The sequence below is a fragment of the Benincasa hispida genome, chromosome 10 (assembly GCF_009727055.1).
Source record: "Benincasa hispida cultivar B227 chromosome 10, ASM972705v1, whole genome shotgun sequence".
Lineage (NCBI taxonomy): Eukaryota > Viridiplantae > Streptophyta > Magnoliopsida > Cucurbitales > Cucurbitaceae > Benincasa > Benincasa hispida.
The window spans coordinates 23794411-23817741 of record NC_052358.1 but is presented as its reverse complement, the minus strand read 5'-3'; the positions used below and the strand labels follow the sequence as shown (position 1 = coordinate 23817741).

The following is a 23331-nucleotide window of genomic DNA, read 5'->3' as shown; positions in this document are numbered from 1 at the left end:
TCTTAAAGGAATAGTTGTGAATATAATAATCAGACTTAAAATATTAACAAGTACAATACGATGTAAAAGAATTTGTAAATATAGCAAAATTTAGATCCATGTATCAAAGTCTATTAGTGATAGGCTATATCGCTAATAGGAGTCTATTACTCAGAAGTCTATCACTTATAAAATTTATTATATTTGTAATTCTTTTAAAATGTTGCTATACACTTAATTATTAGGCTTATAACTATCTACTAGTAGACCTCGAAATGAGGTGGTTGATGCATATTGGGCCAAAGGTGAGTTCTCCATCGGTCCATTTTATGGGTTAACAATTTTCTTTCTCGACTATCTAAAGTCTTCGTGGGCTAGCAGCCCATGGGCCTCAAATTTGTATTTTCCTCTCACAAAATGCGATACATGTGATGATTCTAAACTTGTTTTATCTTCTTCTTTTTTTTTTTTTTTTTTTTTTTTTTTTTTTTTTTTTATGAAAAAAGAAGAGTTAGAAAAGTAAAAAGATGATACCCTCAATCTAGGAATACAGGAAAACCATGTTTTAGGAGGGTATCTAAAACTCTCACTCCATATGGGCATCCTAAGATGTATACTCGGACATCTTACATTACCGCAAAACAAATGTGGTAATTCGGATGCCAATTCTATGAAAATCTTAGATTCCTGTGAAACAAATGACCTTAAAAGTAGGAATATAACAAAAACTTGAAAAATAAAAAAAACTAAATCAAAGCAAACCCATCAAAACCAATTTACTGGTTTGGTTTGATTTTTTAGTATAGAATCAGACATTTTGGTTTTTATTTAAAGAAAACAAAGAAGTATTGATTTAAATCGTTTTTTATTAGAAAAATAATTTAAAATTGAATTGAACCAAGGGTATATATATACCCTTAAAAATACACTCTAATATTAGGTATATTTTAATATTTTAATTATTAGTTGTTATTTAGAAAAAAAAAAAGATAATTATTATGCAACATGCATTGTTTGATTATTTAGAAAAGTGCCAAAAGAAAAAGTGTATAATTCAATATATATATATATATATATATATATATATATATATATATATATATATATATATATATATATATATATATATATATATATATATATATATAGACTCCAATTTTAATTTGCAGATAGTAAAAATGACTCATTCAAAACAAAGTGAAAATAAAATTAAAAAAGTCGGAAGAAAAAAAGAACATGGCAAAATTGAGAACCAAACAAAACCAATAAAAATTAATCCATTAGTGTGTTCTACAGGACGTTTAGTTCTCTTCTTTATAAAATCGATTTTTGTTTAATTTTTGGTTGGCCCCAAAACCGAAAAAATCAAACCAACTACCACCTTTACTTAAAAGCTATTAATATACTAACTATTACCAACTAATCTAGCCATATTTAATAACTATTTAAGATACTTACTAGTATATTTGTTTATTTCTTTTCCCATCACATTAAAATGAATTGGGAGTCACGCAAAATTCGTTGTCCCAATAAATCAAAAAGTTTTTATTGATTTTTTATTTTATCATATATTTTATATATTATATATAAATATAAAAGATCAAATAGTAAATTGAAACTCTTTAATAAAAATTTAATGAGATATTGAAACGATGACATTAGTTGATTAAGTTAAAACCTTTTTTTAAGTCTATGAATCCTTAATTTCTTTTATCGAAATCATTATTACTATTATAGAATATATCCCGTCAAATATATTATTAAATTGATTTGCAAAATCCTATAATAATAATAATTTCGAACTAAATAATTTTGAACTATTTCCATTAAAAATGTAGTAGTGGTAGCATGGGTCATATACATGGAACTTTTGAATTTATCGTTTAAATCATTTACAATCCGAGAGTAATCGGGTGGGGGAGAAAGGGAATTTGAAGTTGATTTGATTGCCATAAAAGGTAAATAGTATAAAATAAAGGCACAAATTAATGGTTTGAGAAATTATATGAGAAAGTTTGGCTTGGGTTGTAAAAAAGTTTCCCTATTCAAAATATTCGATCATTGAATTCTCATTACCGAAATTAAATAATTGCTTACGCCTAACCGAATTAATGAGAAAAATTAATCAATCTTCCTAATCAACTAACTCAGCCAATTTGAATCGATGAAAAGCATGCAAATTTAAATTCATCCTAATTGCATTAGGGTCTAGGACTATGTTGGTTGAACATCTAATTTTCAAAGGTCTAATTAAATATTCGTTCGATTCAATTCTAGGTTGGTTAGAACATTACTCATTGTTATAGATTTGCAAGCTAACCTAACTTATTGCTTCTTGAGATTATCATACAATTAAGTGCCACGAATCATACATTAATCAAAGAAATAATCATAAAATCCACAAGCATACGACAATATAATAACATTTGGTTAAAACTAAATTGAATCCGACAATTACGATTCGACAACTCACAAATTATCAAAATGGGGAAAACTCCTAAAACCCAAGCTAGAGAATGATTACCTTAGCTCATAATCGACATGCCAATCAATGGGTAGAGTTTGGATAAATGTACTAACCAAAAAGTGGGAGAAAGGTGGAGAGAAATTAATGAAAATTGGTTGGAATACGAGAGATCTCTTGACCTAGGCAGCTAGAACTCTTTTTATGGAAATCAAGACAGTGTTGCGACACTGACGAAAATCGTGTGCGTCTAGATTTCGAAGCGCCATAATGCTCTAAGGTAGCGCTAAGACGGTGTGTGTTTTGCATGGAATTGTAGCTCTTTGTTTTGTAGCGCCAAGCGCTGCGTATAGTTGAGGGTCGTTGCATTCTTCCCAAGGACAAAATGGTCATTTTGATCTTCTCTTTCCCAATTGATGCAATTAAGCTCAATTTTGGCCTATTTTAGCTTCATTTTGTAATTAATGCCCATTCTATCCTTTAAGTGCTCGAAACCTACAAAATAATCAAATAAATCCATAAAATACAAGAATAATCTCGAATTAAATAGAGCAAGATAGCACTTTTTGGTGCTACCATGAACCACATGAGTGGAATTGTTTTTTTAAAAGAAAAAAGAAAAAAGAAAAAAAGAAAAAAAGGGTAATCAATGCCAAAGAAAAGTACATAAATTCAAAAGGAAAAGAGTGAAAAAGAAAAAAGGGTAATCAATGGTCCCCAAGAGGGCAACCACAGTGTTGACTTCCATGAGAGGAATTTCATTTTCAAGATAGACAGACACACAAGGCTTAAAAATTCAACCTATATTTTGACTACAATTATTCAACTCAACTAAGAGACATCTTATAATAATTTTCTATAATGTATATAATTGTAAATTACTTCTCTTCTTGAAGCTGGGCAGCAAAAATTGACTAAGAACATCATAAAAATTAAAAAAAATAAATTAAATTATATTGTATAGACTATAGTATCGCCCATGGTTTAAAGTTCAAACAAAGGGCACACACCAAAAATTACATTAGAATATACTTTAGATATTCCTAGTAGACTCTTCTTTTTAATTGGGTATACTATAAAAACCACCAAAGTTTGACATTTTTTCCCCACAAAATGTGCTTAAATATTTCACCAAGATTTTCCCTAATATATATAACCAAAATGCTTCTCCAACAACTAAATTAATTCATACCTCCCATATGACTTTTGGCAGAAGTTAATTCTTAAATTTATTTTCTTATTTTTAACTAATAGGTATAAATTTTTTCATTATTATTCAATATTTATTAAACTCACATGGACTATTATTGATTTCTTATTTCTAACCCATCCAAAATACAGATATGAAGATCCACCTAGAAACATAATTTTAACCATTAATGTATGTCCATATATTAATACCATCCTCTTTTAAATTTAGGGTATATTTATGAGTGATTTTGAAAGGATTAAAATCACTTTTGTTATGTTCAAAATCAAAATCACTCTCAAACACATCTAACAGACTATATGTCAAATCATTAATTGACTTAGGAAATAACATTGCAGGGTCTGAACATACAAAATTTCCTCCTCCTTTGATATCATATTAAATCACATTGATTGGTCCAAAAACTTAAACCGATGGATTGTCATGAACTTAATTTTATATGAAGACTTTAATTCTACAACTAAACCATCATTACATTTTGAAGTTTGAACTAAAATAAGTGAAATTGAATAAGAGTTCCCACTCTAAGAATAAGGTTATATTGAGAATCTTGAGAAAGAGAAATTAAAAGTAATTCCAAAAATTTTGCTCCCAATTAAAGCTATAGCATTTGTAAATAATAAGTTACAAGAATATTTTTAGTCTCTAAATTATTTTTGTTGGTATTGATTTAGCTACTATAGTTTTAAATTTATAACGACATAATCTCTATATTTTGAATTTTATATCAATTTAGTTTCTACTATAAAATCATTTTTACTTAAAATTTATGGACTAAATTGTTAACTTTATGAAAGTTGAAGGATAATAAGTATGTGGCAAAAAATGTCCATAAACTTTACACTTCCGGTCAAAAATGCCTCTGAAATTTCAAAGGTTTTAAAAATACCCTTAAACTTTTAAAAACAATTCAAAAAATACCCTTGTAGTTAGTTTTAGATGAAAAATGTTAAAGTTTTGTTTAAAAAATACTCTTGAACTTTTAAAAGTTTCAAAAATACCCTTAACTTAATAAAAGTTAAAATACTTTCACCATTAGTATTTGAATAGAAACCGTTAATTCCTCGTTAGAAAAATAACTTAAACATTAAAATAAAAGGTTAAAAAAAATGCTCCTACCATTAATATGTTGATAAATTTGTTTGAAGTTCTCTTAAGTTTGAAAAGAACTAAATTTAAAATAAATTATATACATATCCTCTTTTTTTCACATAGATACTCTCATATTTCTCTTAATTTTCCAATTCTTAGCTTACATCAATTTTCTCAACAACCAAAATAAAAACAAAAATTTTAAGTTAAAACATAAATCCTCGCAAAATCCTACAAAATTTCACAATATTCCAAAATCAAAATCTCTTTTTAAAATATACCAAAACGATAAATAGTCAAATAAAAAAATATATTTGGCTATTAACACACACAACTACTATCGCACAATTTTGTTAAAATATGCAAGTCTTAAAATCGTTTGGTGCTTTATTTATTGTCTTTTTCCTTATTATAGTTCATATACCTTAATTAAAGTGTGCAATTTTATTTATTTATTTTAGATAAACAAGTGTCAAATAGTTAACAAAAAGGGGAATAAGAGTGTATTGAAGAAGGGAGGGGAGAAAAATATAGAAAATAGAAAGGTAAGACGGTACTAACGATTTCTATTCATATAATAGGAATGGTATTTAATTTTTTTTCTTTTAAGTTTAAGGATATTTTTTAAACTTTTGAAAGTTCAGGAGAATTTTTTAAACAAAACTCTAACGATTTCTATCAAAATTAACGATAAAGGTATTTTTTTAATTCATTTTGAAAGTTTAGAAGTATTTTTAAAATTTCAAGAACATTTTTGGCCGAAAGTGTAAAATTGAGGGGCATTTTTTATAATTTAGCTTGATTATATTTCAAGCTAAATACAAGATTCATTGACCACTATTATATTCATCGAGGCATTTAAAAGAAAAAAAAAATATTCATCGAGGGTTTTTCATCAAAATAACATAAATGCTAGCTTTAAATAAACCCTTTACATGGAATCCAAGCAACATTATTATATTAGGAGCTGCACAAATAAAATTCTTATGTAGATCATTTCAATAATTAATTATTAAAAACAATCAAATAATTTTTAGTATTTTCTACAAATTATAAAGATAATCAAGACAAATGGAGTGCTGTCAATCAATTGTAAATTGTGACATATAAAATTGGCCCAAACTATACTTCTTTTAGTAGTCCTACATGTTGGAATGTTTCAACCAATATGAGGTTAGGTCATCTACTAATATTTCTCCATTAATTATGACTAATTCTTACTTTTCAATTTCTCTTATTTCTGCAAAAATAATTCCTCCATTTCATATGAAAATGTTGGTAATTTCCCATTACAAGGATAGTCTAGTGGGTAGATATTGTTCTAATATAATTATAGTTTAAAATAATTAAAAAAAAAAACTTAGGATATCTATTTTGTGTTATAAGAGTAAGAATATATATAAAACCATAAAATTACTAAACTTTGTATACAAGAAAATATCTGAGCTCAATGAATTCACATTAACTCCTTAAAACAAATTTAATTATTCTAGTGCTTGAGTTTATAGAGTAATTATCTCTCAAGATAGAGCATATTATCTTTCTTATGAAAGTAGCATCATGTCCACAAGATTAATGAACCGTACTTTGTGGATATACGAAACTTCAACAAATTTTGAAATAGTGAGAATTGTTATGGAAAATTACTTATAGAAGAAGTGAACAAAATTAATTTGAGGAAATGACATATTAAAGACTAATTCGTGGTCATTCGAATAATCTTGTCTTTTTTTCAATTTGGTTATTTATAAAAAGATGCATCTATCAATAAAAGAATGCAACTTACAGAATTTAAAAGGATGTGAACTATAATGAAGAGTCACATACCATTTATTTCAACTTTTTGTTTTTGCTAAACTTTAAAAAGTCAATTAATCCTATCCATGTTATTTTCTTGCTATATCTATCAGCCTAATACATGTTTCAACTTAGCTATATGGTCCAATAAATAAGCATATTAGTATATTATTAGTACATATATGATATATTTAAAACTCATTCTCCATGTTTTTTTTTCCTTGAGGAAAACTCTCTTTTTTAATAGTCCTATATCCATTTATTTTGATAAATTATTAGGAAATTTGTGGGAATTTATAATTAATGGATCATTTGAAATGTAAAAGAGAAAAAGTGTCAATGGGCGGAAATGTTATGAAGGGTTAAGAATAAAAATTTTAAATAAATTATTTTAATTAATAAATGGATATTTTATATCATGTTAAAATGTTTATTATTTCTATATTATATTAACATTAGTGATATTTTATTATTTTTTAAAAATATATTTTATGATTAATGATATAATGAAAATGTTGATTCGCCCGTCATGTTGATATTGAACTAATGGAAATGTAGAAACGTAGATGGAAATATTGACAAGTTGACAGAAATTTAATACCATATCTTCAGCTCTATACTAAATGCATCAGTTACTTTTATTAATTGGCTTAATGAAAAAATAATTAAAAAAAGAACTCTAAAAAATTATCTTTATCTTACCTAAAAGTGTCAAAAAGTTTGAAGTTTAAATCTCCTACTTATGTTGAGATTAAAAATAAAAATAAATGATTATGTCCAAACGTTACTAATTTCTACGTATTTTTGTATATATGAGCTTGACAATGACTTAAAAGTGATAAGTTGTATTAATATAATAATAAGACAACTTAAGTATAGTTCAATTAATTAGCAAAATATATCTTTAATTAAAAAAATTGGAGACTCTAAATAATAATGAAAACAGTACTAATAATTTTTAACTCATTTAAAAAACTAACAACTTAATCATTAATTCAAATACTTTTACAAATTTTATCAATATGCTTTAGCAAAGATACAATTTGGTGTCACAATGATTTGGATTTAGTTTTAGTTTAATCTCTATGGTTTTATAATTTTCAATTTGGTTCCATAATTCAGTCAAACTTCACAAATTTTCACTGCTGCTATTATGTACATTTTATTAGAGTTATTAATGACTAATGAGATTCACCATATTATACAAACCAAATTAAAACTAAGCCTATATGGTAAGGATTATTAAATTGATATGAGTTTTACCCAATTATATGAACTAAATTGAAATTAAACTTAAATTAAGGACTAAAAAATGACATGTGTTTCACCAAACTATCGAACAAAATTAAAACTAAAGCCTAAATTATAAGGATTAAACTGATAACACTAGAACTACATACCCCAAAATTGAAATGAAACCTAAATTATAAAGGCAAAGATAATATAAGAATAGAAAGATTTAGAGAATTAGTCTACTATATAACTAAAATTTTACAAATGTCCTACGGGAAAAACGCTTGAATGAGGAATAGAAAGGGAGGACAGGTTGGTTCGAGGACTCGTTGGTCAAAGGAAAGGGGCGGTCCTGATGGCCGGGATGGAGCCGTATGACAGGAGAGTTATGGGCTCGTGTGAGTAGAAAACAGAAAATATCTATTCTAGTTCTATCATCAGCTATGGGTTCGAATCTCAGAGAAATTCTCGAGAATGTTTGCTACCCTGAAATTGGATCAAAAGAAAATTTGGAGTTTTATCAACAATTTTCTTGTGTAGGCAGAGATTCAGTATTTTCTGAATTATTATGTAAGGAATTATAGAAGAAATTCGTTCAACAAAGATTTCAACAATATTTTGAGACATTATTAACTTTTTGATATTCTCTCTTTATCTTTTAATTTCGTAATATTTTAAAACAAAAAGAGAATACATCATTTCATTGTTATTATAAATTTATAAGGAAATATTATTAATAATTACGTTGTCTCTCATAACTAAAATTTCGAAATATTTAATTCTTTCCTTATTGACATAAATTTTGAATTTTGACTTTGTTTTAGTTATTTATTAATTTTGGATATTCAAATTAATGTTTTCCCCAATTTATGAGATTTCATTTTTTTTTTCTAGTAAAAAATCTATCACCTCTATATTGAGATCTCAAGTATATATAACAAATATATCAGTAATATACTACAAAATGTAAATATACATCGCATAAATCATAGTCTATCTTTTGGTATATTTACAAGTATACTGAAAAATGTAAATGTACATTGCTTATATTATTTAGTATATAAAATGATATATTTTACAAACTGTCTTGTTCATGCACTTATGAAATATACTTTGGCTATTTTTAGAAAAATCAAATATATAGTGTTGCATTTATCAAATATATCTTATTTTTTTCTTCCAAAATTCTTGTTTTCTTCTTGCTTTCATTTACGAGAGCAACAATTTTAGGTTTTCTTGTAGAAATTTTCCTTACTTGTGCAGGTTTTGAAAAAAAAAAAAAAGACTATTTTGGGAAGTTCGTAATAACTACAAGAAACTTCTCTTCATGCTTGTTCTGGTATATATATATATATATATAAATAAAGAGAGTTGAAAAAATTAGAATAGATTTTTGTGTAAAATAATAGTTCATTTGACTATTCATGTAAAAAATAGGAAAGTTTAGACAATTGTGTAAGTAAACCTATTTACATAAGAATTTTGCAATGAAGCAAACAAAATAATAAATCAACTAATATATTTTTTTTGTTAAAAAAGCATCTTTATACTCCATGAACTTCCACGATCTTTCATGAAAGTAACAATTTAGTCCCTAAACTTTAATTGGTAACTGTAGGATCAGGTGATAACCCTAGAGGGGAGGAAGTGAATAGAATTTATTCAAACTAATTAATTTTTTTTTTCTAATGTGGGCCTAATTAAACAAATTCTTTTGACTATAATAATTTAAACAAGGATTTTATGCAAATAATTTCATTTTGAATTAAATAAGAAACTAACAATCGCACTTTACAGCATTATATTTAATTCTAATAAAAAGATTGATAATTGATATAGAAATTTAAGAACTACCGATCGAAATAAATAGATATGAGCAATTAAATTCAAGAACGAAACTTGGAATTAATTTCAAACAATAAAATATAATACAAATTAATTGCAAAATTGAATAGGAAAGAGATAGAGAAATTGACACAAGAAATTTTATAGTGATTGAGAATTCCTACTCCACTCACCAAGACTCCTTGGGTATTTAGATAAAACTTTCACAGATTAGAGTCAACTGTTACATTGTTCTTTTTGTGAGTTCAAGAGCAAATTTAATCGTTTCCACAGATAAAGATCAAATCGTTACCGCCGCTCTTTTTCGGGATCAAGAGTAACCCCTTACAATAGGTTTAAAAATATTTAATAACACTCTTACAACTCTTTCAATAGAGTAGATTTACAAGTTCTAGCACTCAAACAATCAATCCTCACAACATAAAATATCTCTCTCAAGAATAAGATGAAAATAAAAAAAAATTGAAACTTGTAGAGAGCAACAATAAAGGCTTTATATTTTTGGAGATAATTGAAAATTATAAAAATTGTTGTTGAAAATTTGGAGAAAAAGACGAGTTTAAATAAAGAGAGAAGTGGGTAAAAACCAAATTTTAATTTGGGTCTTTAGATCTTGAAAAAGAAAAAATCAATAGTGGAGATTAAAAAAATAAGAATGATAATAATAATAAGCTTCAAATGGTATTTTGCATCAAATGCATTTTTTTAAAATCAACTAGTCGTTAGACACAAACATAAAATAATATAATAATATATATTTTAAAAATCATTTTCTTTAAAACCTAACAAAAAAACAAAATCCCACCATGTGTCATTTTTCCATTGCTCCACATGTCATTGTACAATTGGGCTCACTTTGATGAATAAGCCGCCATGTCATTCGTTGTTTCGAGCTCTATAAAATGGGTACTTCAAAACACTTAAATTATTAGTGAATAAAAGCAGGTTTGTTATCATCAAAACATTAGTTAATTAATTAATTTGAGATTAACTGAGAAACGTGAAACCCCAAATTCATATTCTTCAAAAGTAAAAACCATTTTTGCACCAGTCACTTCTAACCGTAAACGGCGTGAGCAACAGCAGTACCAGATGACAACAATCATGACCGACAATGATAACGTTCTAAAGACAATCAACGAATGTTGAAGAAAGGGGGCAAGCCTGTAGAGGCTGGTTACAATGAGCGATATCAATCGATAAAACATGGGAGGGAGAGGGAGAGAAATGGCATGCGACTTACCCACTATTAAGAAATAAAAAACAAATTTCTGTTATCTTTTCCGTTTTATAATCTATTAGTTTTGTTGAGCTCCGGTTTGTTAAGCCCATTCCTTTTCTCTTCCATCCACTCTGTTCTGCTTACTCTGTATATAAAGAACAGAGTTCATTGTATTTATTTGATCGATCTATCAATGAAGAGAATGATCTTCTTATTTTATTCAATGTGGTAATATGGTATCATTTTTTTTTTCACATTGATTCACTCTTTCGATTGATCACCGCTTGATACACTCTCAAATCGTCCCTGTTTGAGAACTCATCCTCACCATGTCTACAGGAGAAGATTTAACACCTGCGAATTTTAGGATTCTACCTCTCATGAATACTGATCTGAAAGTGCAATTGAATCCATATCTCCTACATCATTCGATTGTTCTGATTGCTAATCTTGTATCTCAACCACTTGTTGGATCAAGCAACTACTCATCATGGAGTAAAGTAATGCGTCAGGAACTTTCTAGTAAGAACAAATTAGGGTTTATCATTGGAATAATTCAGAAACCATCGATGGAAGGAAGTCTAATGTCTTCTTGGCAATGTAACAATGATGTCATTATGTCATGGATAATTAATTTGGTATACAAAATGGATACCGAATTAATGGCCCTCATATCTATTAGTTGAGGAAAGATCTTGTGACAACGATACAAGGTAATTCATCTATTGAAACATATTATGCTAAAATCGCCATAATATGGCAAAATCTTGTTGAATATCGCCCTGTTGATGAATGCCATTGTGGAGGCTCGAAGAAAATGATTGAATTCCTTAATGTCGAATTTGTCATGATCTTTCTTATGGGATTGAATGAATCATACAATCAAATTCAACTCAAATCCTCTTAATTGATCCTTTGCTGGCTAACAACAAAGTTTTTTCACGGATAATTCAAGAAGAAAGACAAAGATCAATTGGTCATAATTCTTCATCAATTGAATCTATCACCTTAATGGCAAATACTGATGTAAACAAAAGGAGTGAACCTGATAAGTCTAAAAGGAAAGATGGACAGCGTCCAATATGTTCCAACTGTGGAATAAAGGGACACATTGTGGATAAATGTTATAAACTTCACGGATATCCACCAGGTCACAAATTATACAATTCTTCTATTCATCAGAAAAATGCTGTCTCCAGCTCATCTTCTTCCAATGTAACAACATCAGAGAAAACCAAAACTGCAGGGTGATTCAATCAGTTGGCATTCTTTACAAGCCTCACTATTAATCAGTATTCACAGTTGATGACTATGTTGCAGTCTCATCTCTCCATTTCACATAATGAAGGTATCATCAAAACTGAAACCACTCATGTAGCAGGTACATGCCATTCTCCATTTGCACCTACACATAGTGATAGTATTCTTTGGGTTTTAGACTCAGGAGCTTCAAGTCATATATCCCATAATCGATCTCTATTTGCAAATATGAGAGTTTCCCATAACATATTAGTTATCTTGCCTAACCAAACTAGATTCATGGTTGATTTCATTGGTGATATTATTTTACATAAGGATTTTTTGCTTCAGATGTCCCCTTTGTCCCATAATTTGCATGTAATTTATTGTCTGTCAGTGCCTTACTTAAATATAAGCGTTATTCCATTCATTTTTCTAAAGATCATTGTTCAATTAAAGACAAGTTAATCTTGAAGATGATTGGGAAAGATGATCTCAATGATGATCTTTACTTGTTAGCAACACTCACTGACAGAGATAAAGGTAAAATGCAACATGTTATGTCTTGTAAAGCATCTACCTCTATATGGCATCAACGTTTGGGACACCCTTCAACTGCCAGAATGAAGGAGTTATTAGATATCTTGTCATTCTCTGATTCTATATCAAATCATGATCATTGTCATGTTTGTCCATTGGCAAAACAACGTAGACTTTCATTTTCTGCATTGAATAAAGTTGCTGATGAAACTTTTGATCTTATTCATTGTGACATTTGGGGGCCTTTTCACAATCCCACATATGCTGGTTTTTCTTACTTTGTGACCTTAGTTGATGATAAATCTCGTTATACATGGGTTTACCTTTTGAAACATATGAATGATGTTTTGCATATTATCCCTCGTTTCTTTAAACTTGTTGAAACACAGTTCTCTAAAACCATTAAAGTCTTTCGATCCGACAATGCACCTGAACTCAACTTTAAGTAATTTTTTGCCACAACTGGAACAATTCATCAGTTTTCTTGTCCTTACACACCTCAACAAAATTCAGTTGTTGAAAGGAAGCATTAACATCTCTTGAATGTAGCACGAGCCTTGATGTTTCAAGCCAAGTTTCTCATTATTTTTGGGGAAAGTGTGTTCTCACTGCAGCCCACTTGATAAACAGAATCCCCATGCCATTATTATCTCATTAAACTCCTTATTAATATGTTCTCTCTGTTAAGAGTCTTCGGTTGCTTGACATATGCTTCCACCTTATTAGTTAAGAGATCTAAATTTGATCAAGAGCTCATCCATGTGTCTTTATGTGATATCCAATTGGTGTAAAAGGATACAGATTATATGACATTATTAAGAAGAGTTTCTTTATCTCTCGAGATGTCCTATTCTTTGAAGATTTGTTTCCTTTTCACAGCATCACTGCCAATCCTTCTCACATATCTATTGATTTCTTATATCAGTATGTACTTCCTTCTCCGGTTTTTATGGATATACCTCTGCCAACTACAAGTACCACTAACTTGAATATAACTTCACTTAATCCTAATGATAGTATGTCTATTGCTATACATGATTATATGCATAATGATCAGTTGATAGAACCAAAGGTTGCTACTTTAGTACCTGATATACCAGTAGTCACTTCTCCTACTGCATCAGCTCCAAGATGATATAAAAGGCAACACAAGCCACCTTCCTATTTAAAGGACTTCTATTGCAACATTATAACCAACACACCTACTCACTTCACATCTCCATTTTTTTTTTGACAAATATATTTCTTTGATATTTACTCATTAGCTCACAAAGCATATATGTTGAATGTGGCCACAATCTATGAACCTACTTTCTATCATCAGGCAGTTAAATTCAAGGAATGGAGAGATGCTATGGACAGTGAAATTGATGCTATGGAAAGAAACAAAACTTGGACAGTCTTGTCTTTGCCAAAAGGACATCACACAGTGGGTAGCAAATAGGTATATCATATGAAATACTCTTCTAACGGGGCAATTGATCGTTACAAGGCCAGACTTGTGATCAAAGAATATAACCAGCAAGAGGGTATTGATTTCTTTGATACATTTTCACCAGTAGCTAAAATTGTTACAGTGAAAATAGTCCTTGCTTTATCTACCTAGTATAATTGGCACTTGGCACAAATGGACATCAACAATGCATTCTTGAATGGAGATCTATTTGAAGAAGTCTTCATGACTCTACCTTTGGGATACAAGACTTCTGAAGTACCAAAAGAGGGGGAGAATCTTGTTTGCCGGTTAAACAAATCCATTTATGGCCTTAAATAGGCTTCACGACAATGGATTATCAAATTTTCAAGTGCTTTATCATCACATGGATTTCGGCAGTCAAATTCGGATTATTCACTTTTTACTAGAGGACGTGCTGATACATTTATTGCATTATTAGTATATGCTAATGATATTATCATCAAAGGTCTCTCATCTGATGAAATTGCTACTATAAAAAACATGCTTAAAATGCACTTCTTATTAAAGGATTTGGGGCAAGCGAAATACTTCTTAGGTTTAGAACTATCTCGTTCTAACCAAGGTCTGCTGATATCTCAAAGAAAATATTGTCTTCAAATCCTTGAAGACACAGGGTTTCTTGATGCTAAACCTACCTTGTTACCTATGGATCCGAATCTTAAGCTTTCAAAATATGAAGGAACAACATTGTCTGCTGATGACACGTTATCGAAGATTAATTGGACTTCTCTTGTATTTACAAATATCTTGTCCAGACATCTCATTTGCTGTGTATAGGTTAAGTCAGTTCCTACAAAATCCTACTACATCTCACATGAATGTTGTTCATCACCTACTGAAATATCTAAAACAATCACCAGGACAAGGAATTCTGATTAAACCAATCACTACTTTTCACCTTCAAGCCTTTGTTGATGCTGATTAGGGGGCGTGTTTAGATATAAGACGGTCTGTCTCTGGGTTTTGTATCTTCTTGGGAGATTCCTTGATCTCTTGGAAATCCAAAAAGTAGCCAACTGTGTCGAGATCTTCTGTGACTAGTGAACTGTTGTGGATTTCCCAATTGCTAACAAACTTGAACATTCGACATTCACTTCCAGCCACTATTTTTTGTGATAATCAAGCTGCCATTTCAATTGATTCAAATCCAACCTTCCATGAGAGAACAAAACCAATTGAAATAGATTGTCACTTCGTTCGAGATAAGATTGTTGATGGCTTTCTCAAGGTGCTTCCAATTCGTTTTAGTCTTCAGCTAGCTGACATGTTCACAAAGGCGTTATCATACTCTGTTCTATCATATGTCTTATTCAAGTTGGGTGTCCTCGATATTCATCTTCCAATTTGAGGGGGAGTATTAAGAAATAAAAACAAAATTCTTTATCTTTTAGTTTGTTAGTTTGTTGGGCTCTGATTTGTTAAACCCATTCCCTTTCTCTTCCATCCACTCTGTTTCTACTTACTCTGTATATAAAGAACAAAGTTCATTGTATTTATTTGATTGATCTATCAATGAATAGAATGATCTTGTTATTTTATTCAATGTGGTAATACCCACAGTGCCTGGAAGTCGGTGATATGCAATGGTTGACAGTAACCGGCGGTCATTGGCCAGTAGCAACTAGCGGTAGCTGGTTGTAGGTTAAAGTTTATAGGTCCCACAGAAAGAAGGAAAAGATGGAGTTTGCATTCAAGGCAGTTCTCGCGAAGGAGAAGATAAGGGGAGAGGAGCATGTAATGCTTTTAGACTAAAAATAACAATTTTTTTCTTTTTTTCAACTCATATAAACCACACATACACATCAATTCTTAACCTAAATTTGACTTTGACTTCTTACCTTTGTGAATTCAAATCTTTCAATGACTTTCTTGAACCAAATCAAATAAAATGAAATTACAAAGTCAAATTTAAAAAAGTAATATAATATGAGATTTAAAAACTCAAACAAACATTTGAAGATTGAACATTTCTTCAAATACATATTTGAATAAATTAATAACTAAATACTGAACTTCAGGTTTAAAACAAAATTATAATAAATATATTGATAAAACTAAATTTAAAAATAAGAGGAATAGGTGAGAAACGCAATAAATATATCTTTCTTCTTGTTTAAAACAAAATTTTATTGAAAATAATGATAAATACAATTTATAAATCGTTTACAAGAAAATTATAATAAAGATATTGATAAAAACAATTTTACAGTCATATGATTTAGTTAGGATTAATAGAAAAGAGATTCATGAAAAGTAATATAATATGAAATTTCAAAATTCATATCAAAATTTGAAGATAGAAAATTCTTTAGATATGAGTTTGGAGGATTTTCAAACTAAAAATCGAAATTCATGCTAAAATATCTACATGCAAAGAGGAAATTCATCCACGTTGAATATCTAAAAGCAAACTGAAATAAACATAATTGTGTATTTGATGAATTAATTACAGTATAACTAACGGAATTGTTAGATTAGTTACAGTGCAATTATAGAAGTTGTTAAGGGAATTCTTTAATGCATCATTGCTGTTAAAAATAAAGTCTTCCTTTATGGTAAAAGTTTGCGGCACAAGAATCCAGATCTAGTAAATTAACAATATCAGACATGTTGTTGGAGGTTTTGAACGAGGAACCGAATATGTAGTGTAATTGAAGGATTTGGTTGACAAGATATAATATTGTCAATTATAAAATAAACATTATTATAGGAAGATTTTGAAACAAAGGACAACAACCATAATATATCTTTATTCTCCACGATCCTAATAATGTTAGGATTGCTACAACCATCACAATACATTGTTAAACCAAAAAATAATATATTCAGAAGTTGGAAAAACCTTAAATTAGATTAAACCGACAAAATGGTTAAAAAGTGTGTTTGAAGCAACATATACTTCAATAAATCAAAAGTCATGAAAAACATATTTGACCAATTAATTACAGACTAATTAATAAAGATATCGGATTAATTAAAGTGTAATTAAAAAAGATGATGGGGGCATTTTAGGATTTCTAAAAACTGGACTCACGTGTCATTCATGTGTTTTGATGTAATTAAAAAAAATCTATATTTTGTTATTTTTCTAAATGATAGTGTAATTAGCGCTATATGACTAATTATCCTTTATCCCTTTTTGTCGTTTTACGAATTTAAATTCTAGCCTATGATAAAGGTCGGCCAGGGGCCCAAATTCTAGCATTTTGAAGTTAAGGAATAAAAATGAAATTTATTATATATATATTTCCTTGGGAAAGGTATTTATTAGGGAAGTGTTTTAGTGTCTAATAAGGAAAAAGACGGTGATTAATGGCGGCTTAGGAATAGAAGTTGTAGGTTTTAATTATGTTGAAGAAAGAAGGAAGAAGAAGAAGAAGAAGAATTTAAAACTGTGGGGTTACTGTTAGTTCAATCCCTTATAAGACCTTTAATGCTGCATTCATAAATAACTCTCAACAACTTCTTTGAAAATCCAATGCCCAACTGTTTCCTCACATCTTCTCATTAATTAATCTCACTTTATTTTTTTTCCATTTTTTTCCATCCCTTGTTCTTGATAAGGATCTTGTAAAAAAAAAAATCAAACTAACCTCACAATTTTTATAAAATCTGCAAATATAACAAAGTTTAGATTCGACTGTTGAAGTCTATTAGAGATAAATTATATCGTTGGTAGGAATCTATCTATCATGGATAGATTTTGCTATATATGTGTTTTTTTGTTGTAGGCCCATAAACTTCTTGTGTCTCGTTGTTAATTGGTTTTGAGATGGAATTTAGAGTAAGTTCAAAGAGCATTTGGTCCCTAGAGCTCAAAAAATACCATATTGAGGGACAACAATGGTAATCAAGGACTTCACAATCTTTATAACATAGGTGAATTACTCGTCTTATTATCAATTGGTTTATTGGTATGTACTTTTGGAATTTTGTTTTCCCCTTTCTTCACGCTCTCCCTCTATTTTTCTTATTCCAGTCGCTTTTCAGGACTCAACTTCAAATTTTAATTACCCTTCATCTGCTGGTTTTGAATGAGTCCATGATCCATTTATTCCACTGTTTATGATGTTGTCTCTAAAATCTTGAGTTTATCCCTTTGATTTTCTCTCTCAAGTTTTATCCTTATCTGCTTACTTTTCTATGGTTCGAATGCTACGGCTACATTCATACTTGAATAAGAACCCATGACATTGGGTTGAATTTTGATTTGTTTTTTTTGTTTGTTTTCAAGTCTAAAAGTGGTGGGTTCTTTCATATTCGGGAAAACAAGGGGATTTGTACATATATATGTGAGAATATATAATCTTTATTGGTTTTGTGTTCAGTTTCTGCAAAATGGGCTGTATATATTCTAAGGTTTTAGCAGATGAGTGTAGTGATAATGAACATGTTACCTCCAAAAGAGCTCATTCCTCTATTAAACACCTCTCTGAATTCAAAACATCAAGATCCGGCTCTCCCAAATCTGAGATGATTTGGGAGAAAGATAGACTGAATTGTAGTGATGTTACAGTTATGTTGTTCGATACGACGGCGAACGGTTCACTACGTTCACATGGCAAGCTTCCTAATGAGAAGAAGAAGACAGATATTCCTGATGTCACCATTATCAACCATCAATGTATCGGAAAGATTCCGAATGCTGCCGAGGCCGAGCAAGTCGCTGCCGGGTGGCCGAGTTGGCTGGCTGTGGTGGCTGGTGAAGCTATCAAAGGCTGGTTGCCAAAACGTGCAAATAACTTCATCAAGTTAGAGAAAGTATGCTCATAAATTTGCAGCTGATTTAACTTACTACCCCAATGATGTTATTGTTTCTTATATATATATATATATATATATATATCTCATTCTTGCAGATTGGCCAAGGAACTTATAGCAGTGTGTATAAAGCTCGTGATATCATTCAAGATAAAGTTGTGGCTTTGAAAAGGATCAGATTTGACAATAAAGATGCTGAGAGTATCAAGTTTATGGCAAGAGAAATCCTTGTTTTGAGAAGGCTTGATCATCCAAATATAGTTAAGTTGGAAGGTTTGATCACATCACAAACATCATGTACCATGTACCTTGTTTTTGAATACATGGAACATGATCTTACCGGACTCGCATCACGGCCTGGCTCGTCGTTCACCGAACCACAGGTAGCATATATAGCTCACAAATAGTAGTGATCAATACATAGATATTACATAACCATTTTGATTATAGAGTTTAAGCTCTTTTTCTCCATTACTTCAGATGAAGTGTTACATGAAGCAACTTTTGAGTGGACTTGATCATTGTCATAGTAATGGGGTTCTACATAGAGACATAAAGGGCTCAAATCTTCTTATTGACAACAATGGAATTTTGAAGATAGCAGATTTTGGGTTGGCTGTTCTCTTTGATTCACATTCAACGGTTCCGATGACGAGCCGTGTAATAACTCTCTGGTATCGACCACCGGAACTTTTACTTGGATCGTCTAAATATGGAGTTGAAATTGATTTATGGAGTGCTGGTTGTATTCTAGGAGAGTTATATACTGGCAAACCTATCTTGCCAGGAAAAACAGAGGTACAATATAGCTTTAAATTTGTTGAGATTGATCACCTTCCTGTCTTCAATTATGAACTATTTAGATTGATCAAAAGTGGCTTCATTCAATGTTTTAATTTGTCAAAATCAGGTTGAACAACTGCATAAAATATTTAAGCTATGTGGTTCCCCTTCCAAGGACTATTGGAAAAAATTGCATTTGAAGCATTCAACAAGCATGAAACCTCCACAGTCATACGAAAGATGTCTTCGAGAAAGATATAACGATATTCCTCGTGCTGCTGTTGAGCTTATGGATACTCTGCTATCTATAGATCCTACAGGGCGAGGAACTGCAGGTTCCGCACTCAATAGTGAGGTATATCACATTTCCACTAAGAAACACAAACACTTTAGCTTGGTTAATGTGTTTGTACTGATACGTACAAACACTTTTTACTGCAACATATGTATTAGATACTAGTCATCCGTATCGTGTACTTACCAACAAGATTCAATTCAGTTGGAACTGGAAAGTGAAGATATTCATATTCTTACAAGGGGTTTCTTTAAGCAGTTCTTTACCACAAGGCCCTTGCCAAGTGATCCTTCAAGTTTGCCAAAATACCCTCCTAGCAAAGAGATTGATTCAAAGCCGAGGGAAGAGGAAGCAAGAAGGTAAAATATAAAGAATTTCTTGAAAACCAAAATGGATTTCACTTTGCAGTTTCTTAGTTCTGTATTTTAAACAGGCAACAAGGAATAGGTGGTGGGAGAAGCCAAATAGTCTACCAAGAAGCAAAAGGACTAAAGCAATCTAGAGTAGTTCCTGCTGCAAAGCCTAATGCTGAGTTAGTTATTTCATTATTGGTAAACTTCTATAGTTGATCAGTTGAATTTTTGCTTCAAAAGATGTTATTATGTCTCTTTCTTTTCTAACCTCATTTAGTTTTGGATTATAGAGAAAACAAAGCCGTTCGAGTGCGAAGTACCGGAATGAAACGTGTTCTTACGGTTTGGTGTCCAAAAGAAACTCAAATTCAGAACCTGTAACTCAGGGATCAAGATATACAAACTCGAAAAAGGAACCGAAACATGTTTCTATGATTTCGAGTGAGTGTTTAACATCATCTGGTCCTATTGAATTTGTTTCTTATAAATATGTCAGAGAAAGAAATGGAGTTTCAAAGCCAGAATCAATGAGCCAAAACAAAAGTTTTCCTCTTCTATCCAGTTCTGCTGAACAGTCTTCCATAAAAAAGATGAACAAAGACCAAGTTGATATGAAGAAAGTCACAAATTCTTGTCAGTTGGGAGATTCAAAGGGCTCAGCTCTAATAGTTGGATAATTTTTTGGTTTTTCATACTGATGACCCATTTTGGAAGGCCAAAATAATATCTGATCCAGTTTTAAAAAGTTATATTTTTTGACCTTCTGTTTGCATCATATCAATATGGAATTACCAAAACGGGTTATCGTGCATGCGAGTTAGGATCTCATTAGTCTTGCTTTTCATTTCTTGCTTCGTTCTTTTTTTTTCTTCGATTTCCTCTTTGTGATGATTAAATGTCAGTGCTTATTCCTCTTGCTCTTCATTCTTTACTCTCATTCTTCGCTCTTTGTCGTTGCTCCTTGAGAATAGCAAGAGCAAAGAATGAACAAGAAGATAAAAAAGCACTGACATTAAATGAGGAAACACGAAAAAAAAAACAAGAATAGAGAATGAAATCCTAACCCTGCATACATAATAGTCCGTTTTATTAAATTTATGTTTGGAAGCAAAAGGTCAAAAAAATTCAAAATTTTAAAAGTGGGATAGATTCTATTTTGGTCCAAATTTTGAGTCATCCCATACCAATTATCTCTAAATTCCTCCGGTCACACTCAAAGGCTCTCGAATTAATTAGATAAGAACCAATGAAAAACATTTAATGTTCGACGTCTTGTAGAATCGAAAAGCAAATTAAAATTATGTCGGATGGTCATTCATTGATCCATCAAACAATGTAGATAGGAATAGGATGCTCAAAGAACACAATTTGTAGGCGTTGGCTTCCTACAAAAAAAAAGGAAAGAAGAAACATGAAACAAGAGGCCACAGCCATTTTTTTTTTTTTGGTTCATTGAGCTATGTATATAAGATGTTAATCTCGGCTTTGTATGTAATTAAGAAAGAAAAAGAGCCTTGATGTATCACTGTATTTTACACATTTATACAATCATACATACATGGGCTGAAATTCTTTTCCCTTTTCTTCGAGTTTTCTAAAATTATTTTTTATAACAAAATATATATGCGGTGAGCGTGGATCGAACACGCGACCTTCAGATCTTCAGTCTGACGCTCTCCCAACTGAGCTATCCCCGCTTGATTATTAGAGTAAGCAAAATAAATAAATATATAGAAATAAAAAAAAGCTTGTCATATTATGGTTGCATGACTTTTTGGACACGGGAATCGTGGAAAATCTTTCTATAATTTTAGTGGCAAAAAAACCTTTTATAAAATAATAATAAAAAAGTATTTCCTTTGAAGTTGAACTAAAAAAAAAGTTATTCCTTTTCTTTTTTCTCTCCCCAATAAAGATGGTTAAGATGTATAAATTGTTGAGACCTTTAATATTAATATTGTTGTTTTCAAAACTTATGTGAACCCCGATTCCCAATTTTACACTTAAGTGTGTTTTCTTATTTAAATTGTCTTAATTTTTCACTTAATTATGTGTTCCTATTTAAATTTGTATAAATAAGTTGAGTAGGTTGATGAGAAAGTTAGTATGAAATGATGAAGGAAGAATGGGGATTTGAAAAGAAAAATATGGAATTGAGTTGGGAAAGTTGGGGGAAAATAATAAGTAGGTTGAGCTAGTATGGAATAATATGGAAATTAAGTTTGGAAAATTTGGGGAAAATTCGGCTAAGTATGAAAAATTAGGTGAAGTACGGAGTAAGGAATTAAGGAAAAATATAGAAAATATTATTTTGGAATTATCCTGGAAGATCCGTGTAAAAATATCATTAAGTGGTGAGTAAATGGGTAAATATATATATATATATATATATAACATTTGTCATAGTAGCTAAAGATTGGAGAGAAAAGTTGGAGAGAAAGATGGAGAGAGCGAGATCATTGAGATCGAGACCAGCAAGATTGGAGAGGAAATAGGAGAAAGCGAGATTGGATAGAAGATAGAGAAGGCGAGACCAGTGAGAAAGCTGGAGAGAGCGAGAGTGGAGAGAAAAGTTGGAGAGAAAGCTAGAGAGAGAGAGCGAGATTGGAGAGAGCTGACCAGCGAGATTGCTGGAGAGAGTGAGAGTGAAGAGAGCGAGACCAGCGAGAAAGTAGGAAAAAGCGACACTGCCGAGAGTGGAGTGAGCGACATTGCCAAGAGCGGAAAGAGCGAGAGTGCCTATACGTTAGCCTTGCTTTGTCCGATTCGAACGTCACGCCCACGCCTTGCCTATGCATTAAACGGCCGAGCAAGCTTCTGGTGGATGTATTTGGACGCGTTGGGGTGGATTATGCATTTAAAAACCCTAAGTTGAATACAAACAAAGCTTGAAGACGTAAGGGCAAACGTCAATTAAAATCTAGGTGTCCGATTAAGAGAAATTCTTAAACCCTAAGAAATTGTGTTGGATGCGTTTGGGAAGAACACATTGAATCAAGGTGAAGTCAGCTTACGTTGATAAAGGGAGGATTAAACATTTG

The 23331-nt window shown here is 30.6% G+C and overlaps 1 protein-coding gene and 1 non-coding gene across 4 annotated transcripts; one reads left to right on the top strand and one right to left on the bottom strand.

Moving 5' to 3' along the window:
• Positions 1–18039: 18039 nt before the first annotated feature.
• On the top strand, positions 18040–21859 carry LOC120088593 (probable serine/threonine-protein kinase At1g09600). Of its 3 annotated transcripts, none has more exons than XM_039045998.1 (7): positions 18040–18859; positions 18958–19242; positions 19340–19657; positions 19770–19997; positions 20142–20296; positions 20371–20469; positions 20581–20811. In XM_039045998.1, exons 1-7 carry the CDS (start codon positions 18437–18439, stop codon positions 20669–20671), a joined length of 1599 nt encoding a protein of 532 aa, XP_038901926.1. In that variant the 5' UTR covers positions 18040–18436; the 3' UTR covers positions 20672–20811. The 3 variants fall into 3 exon arrangements, with proteins under 3 accessions (XP_038901926.1, XP_038901924.1, XP_038901925.1); XM_039045996.1 differs by having other exon boundaries at positions 18051–18859; positions 20371–20488; positions 20581–21859; XM_039045997.1 differs by having other exon boundaries at positions 18066–18859; positions 20196–20296; positions 20371–20488; positions 20581–21859.
• Positions 21860–21914: 55 nt separating this feature from the next.
• Positions 21915–21987, bottom strand: TRNAF-GAA. Its single transcript has one exon. It is a non-coding gene; the product is annotated as a tRNA-Phe (tRNA).
• Positions 21988–23331: the final 1344 nt, after the last annotated feature.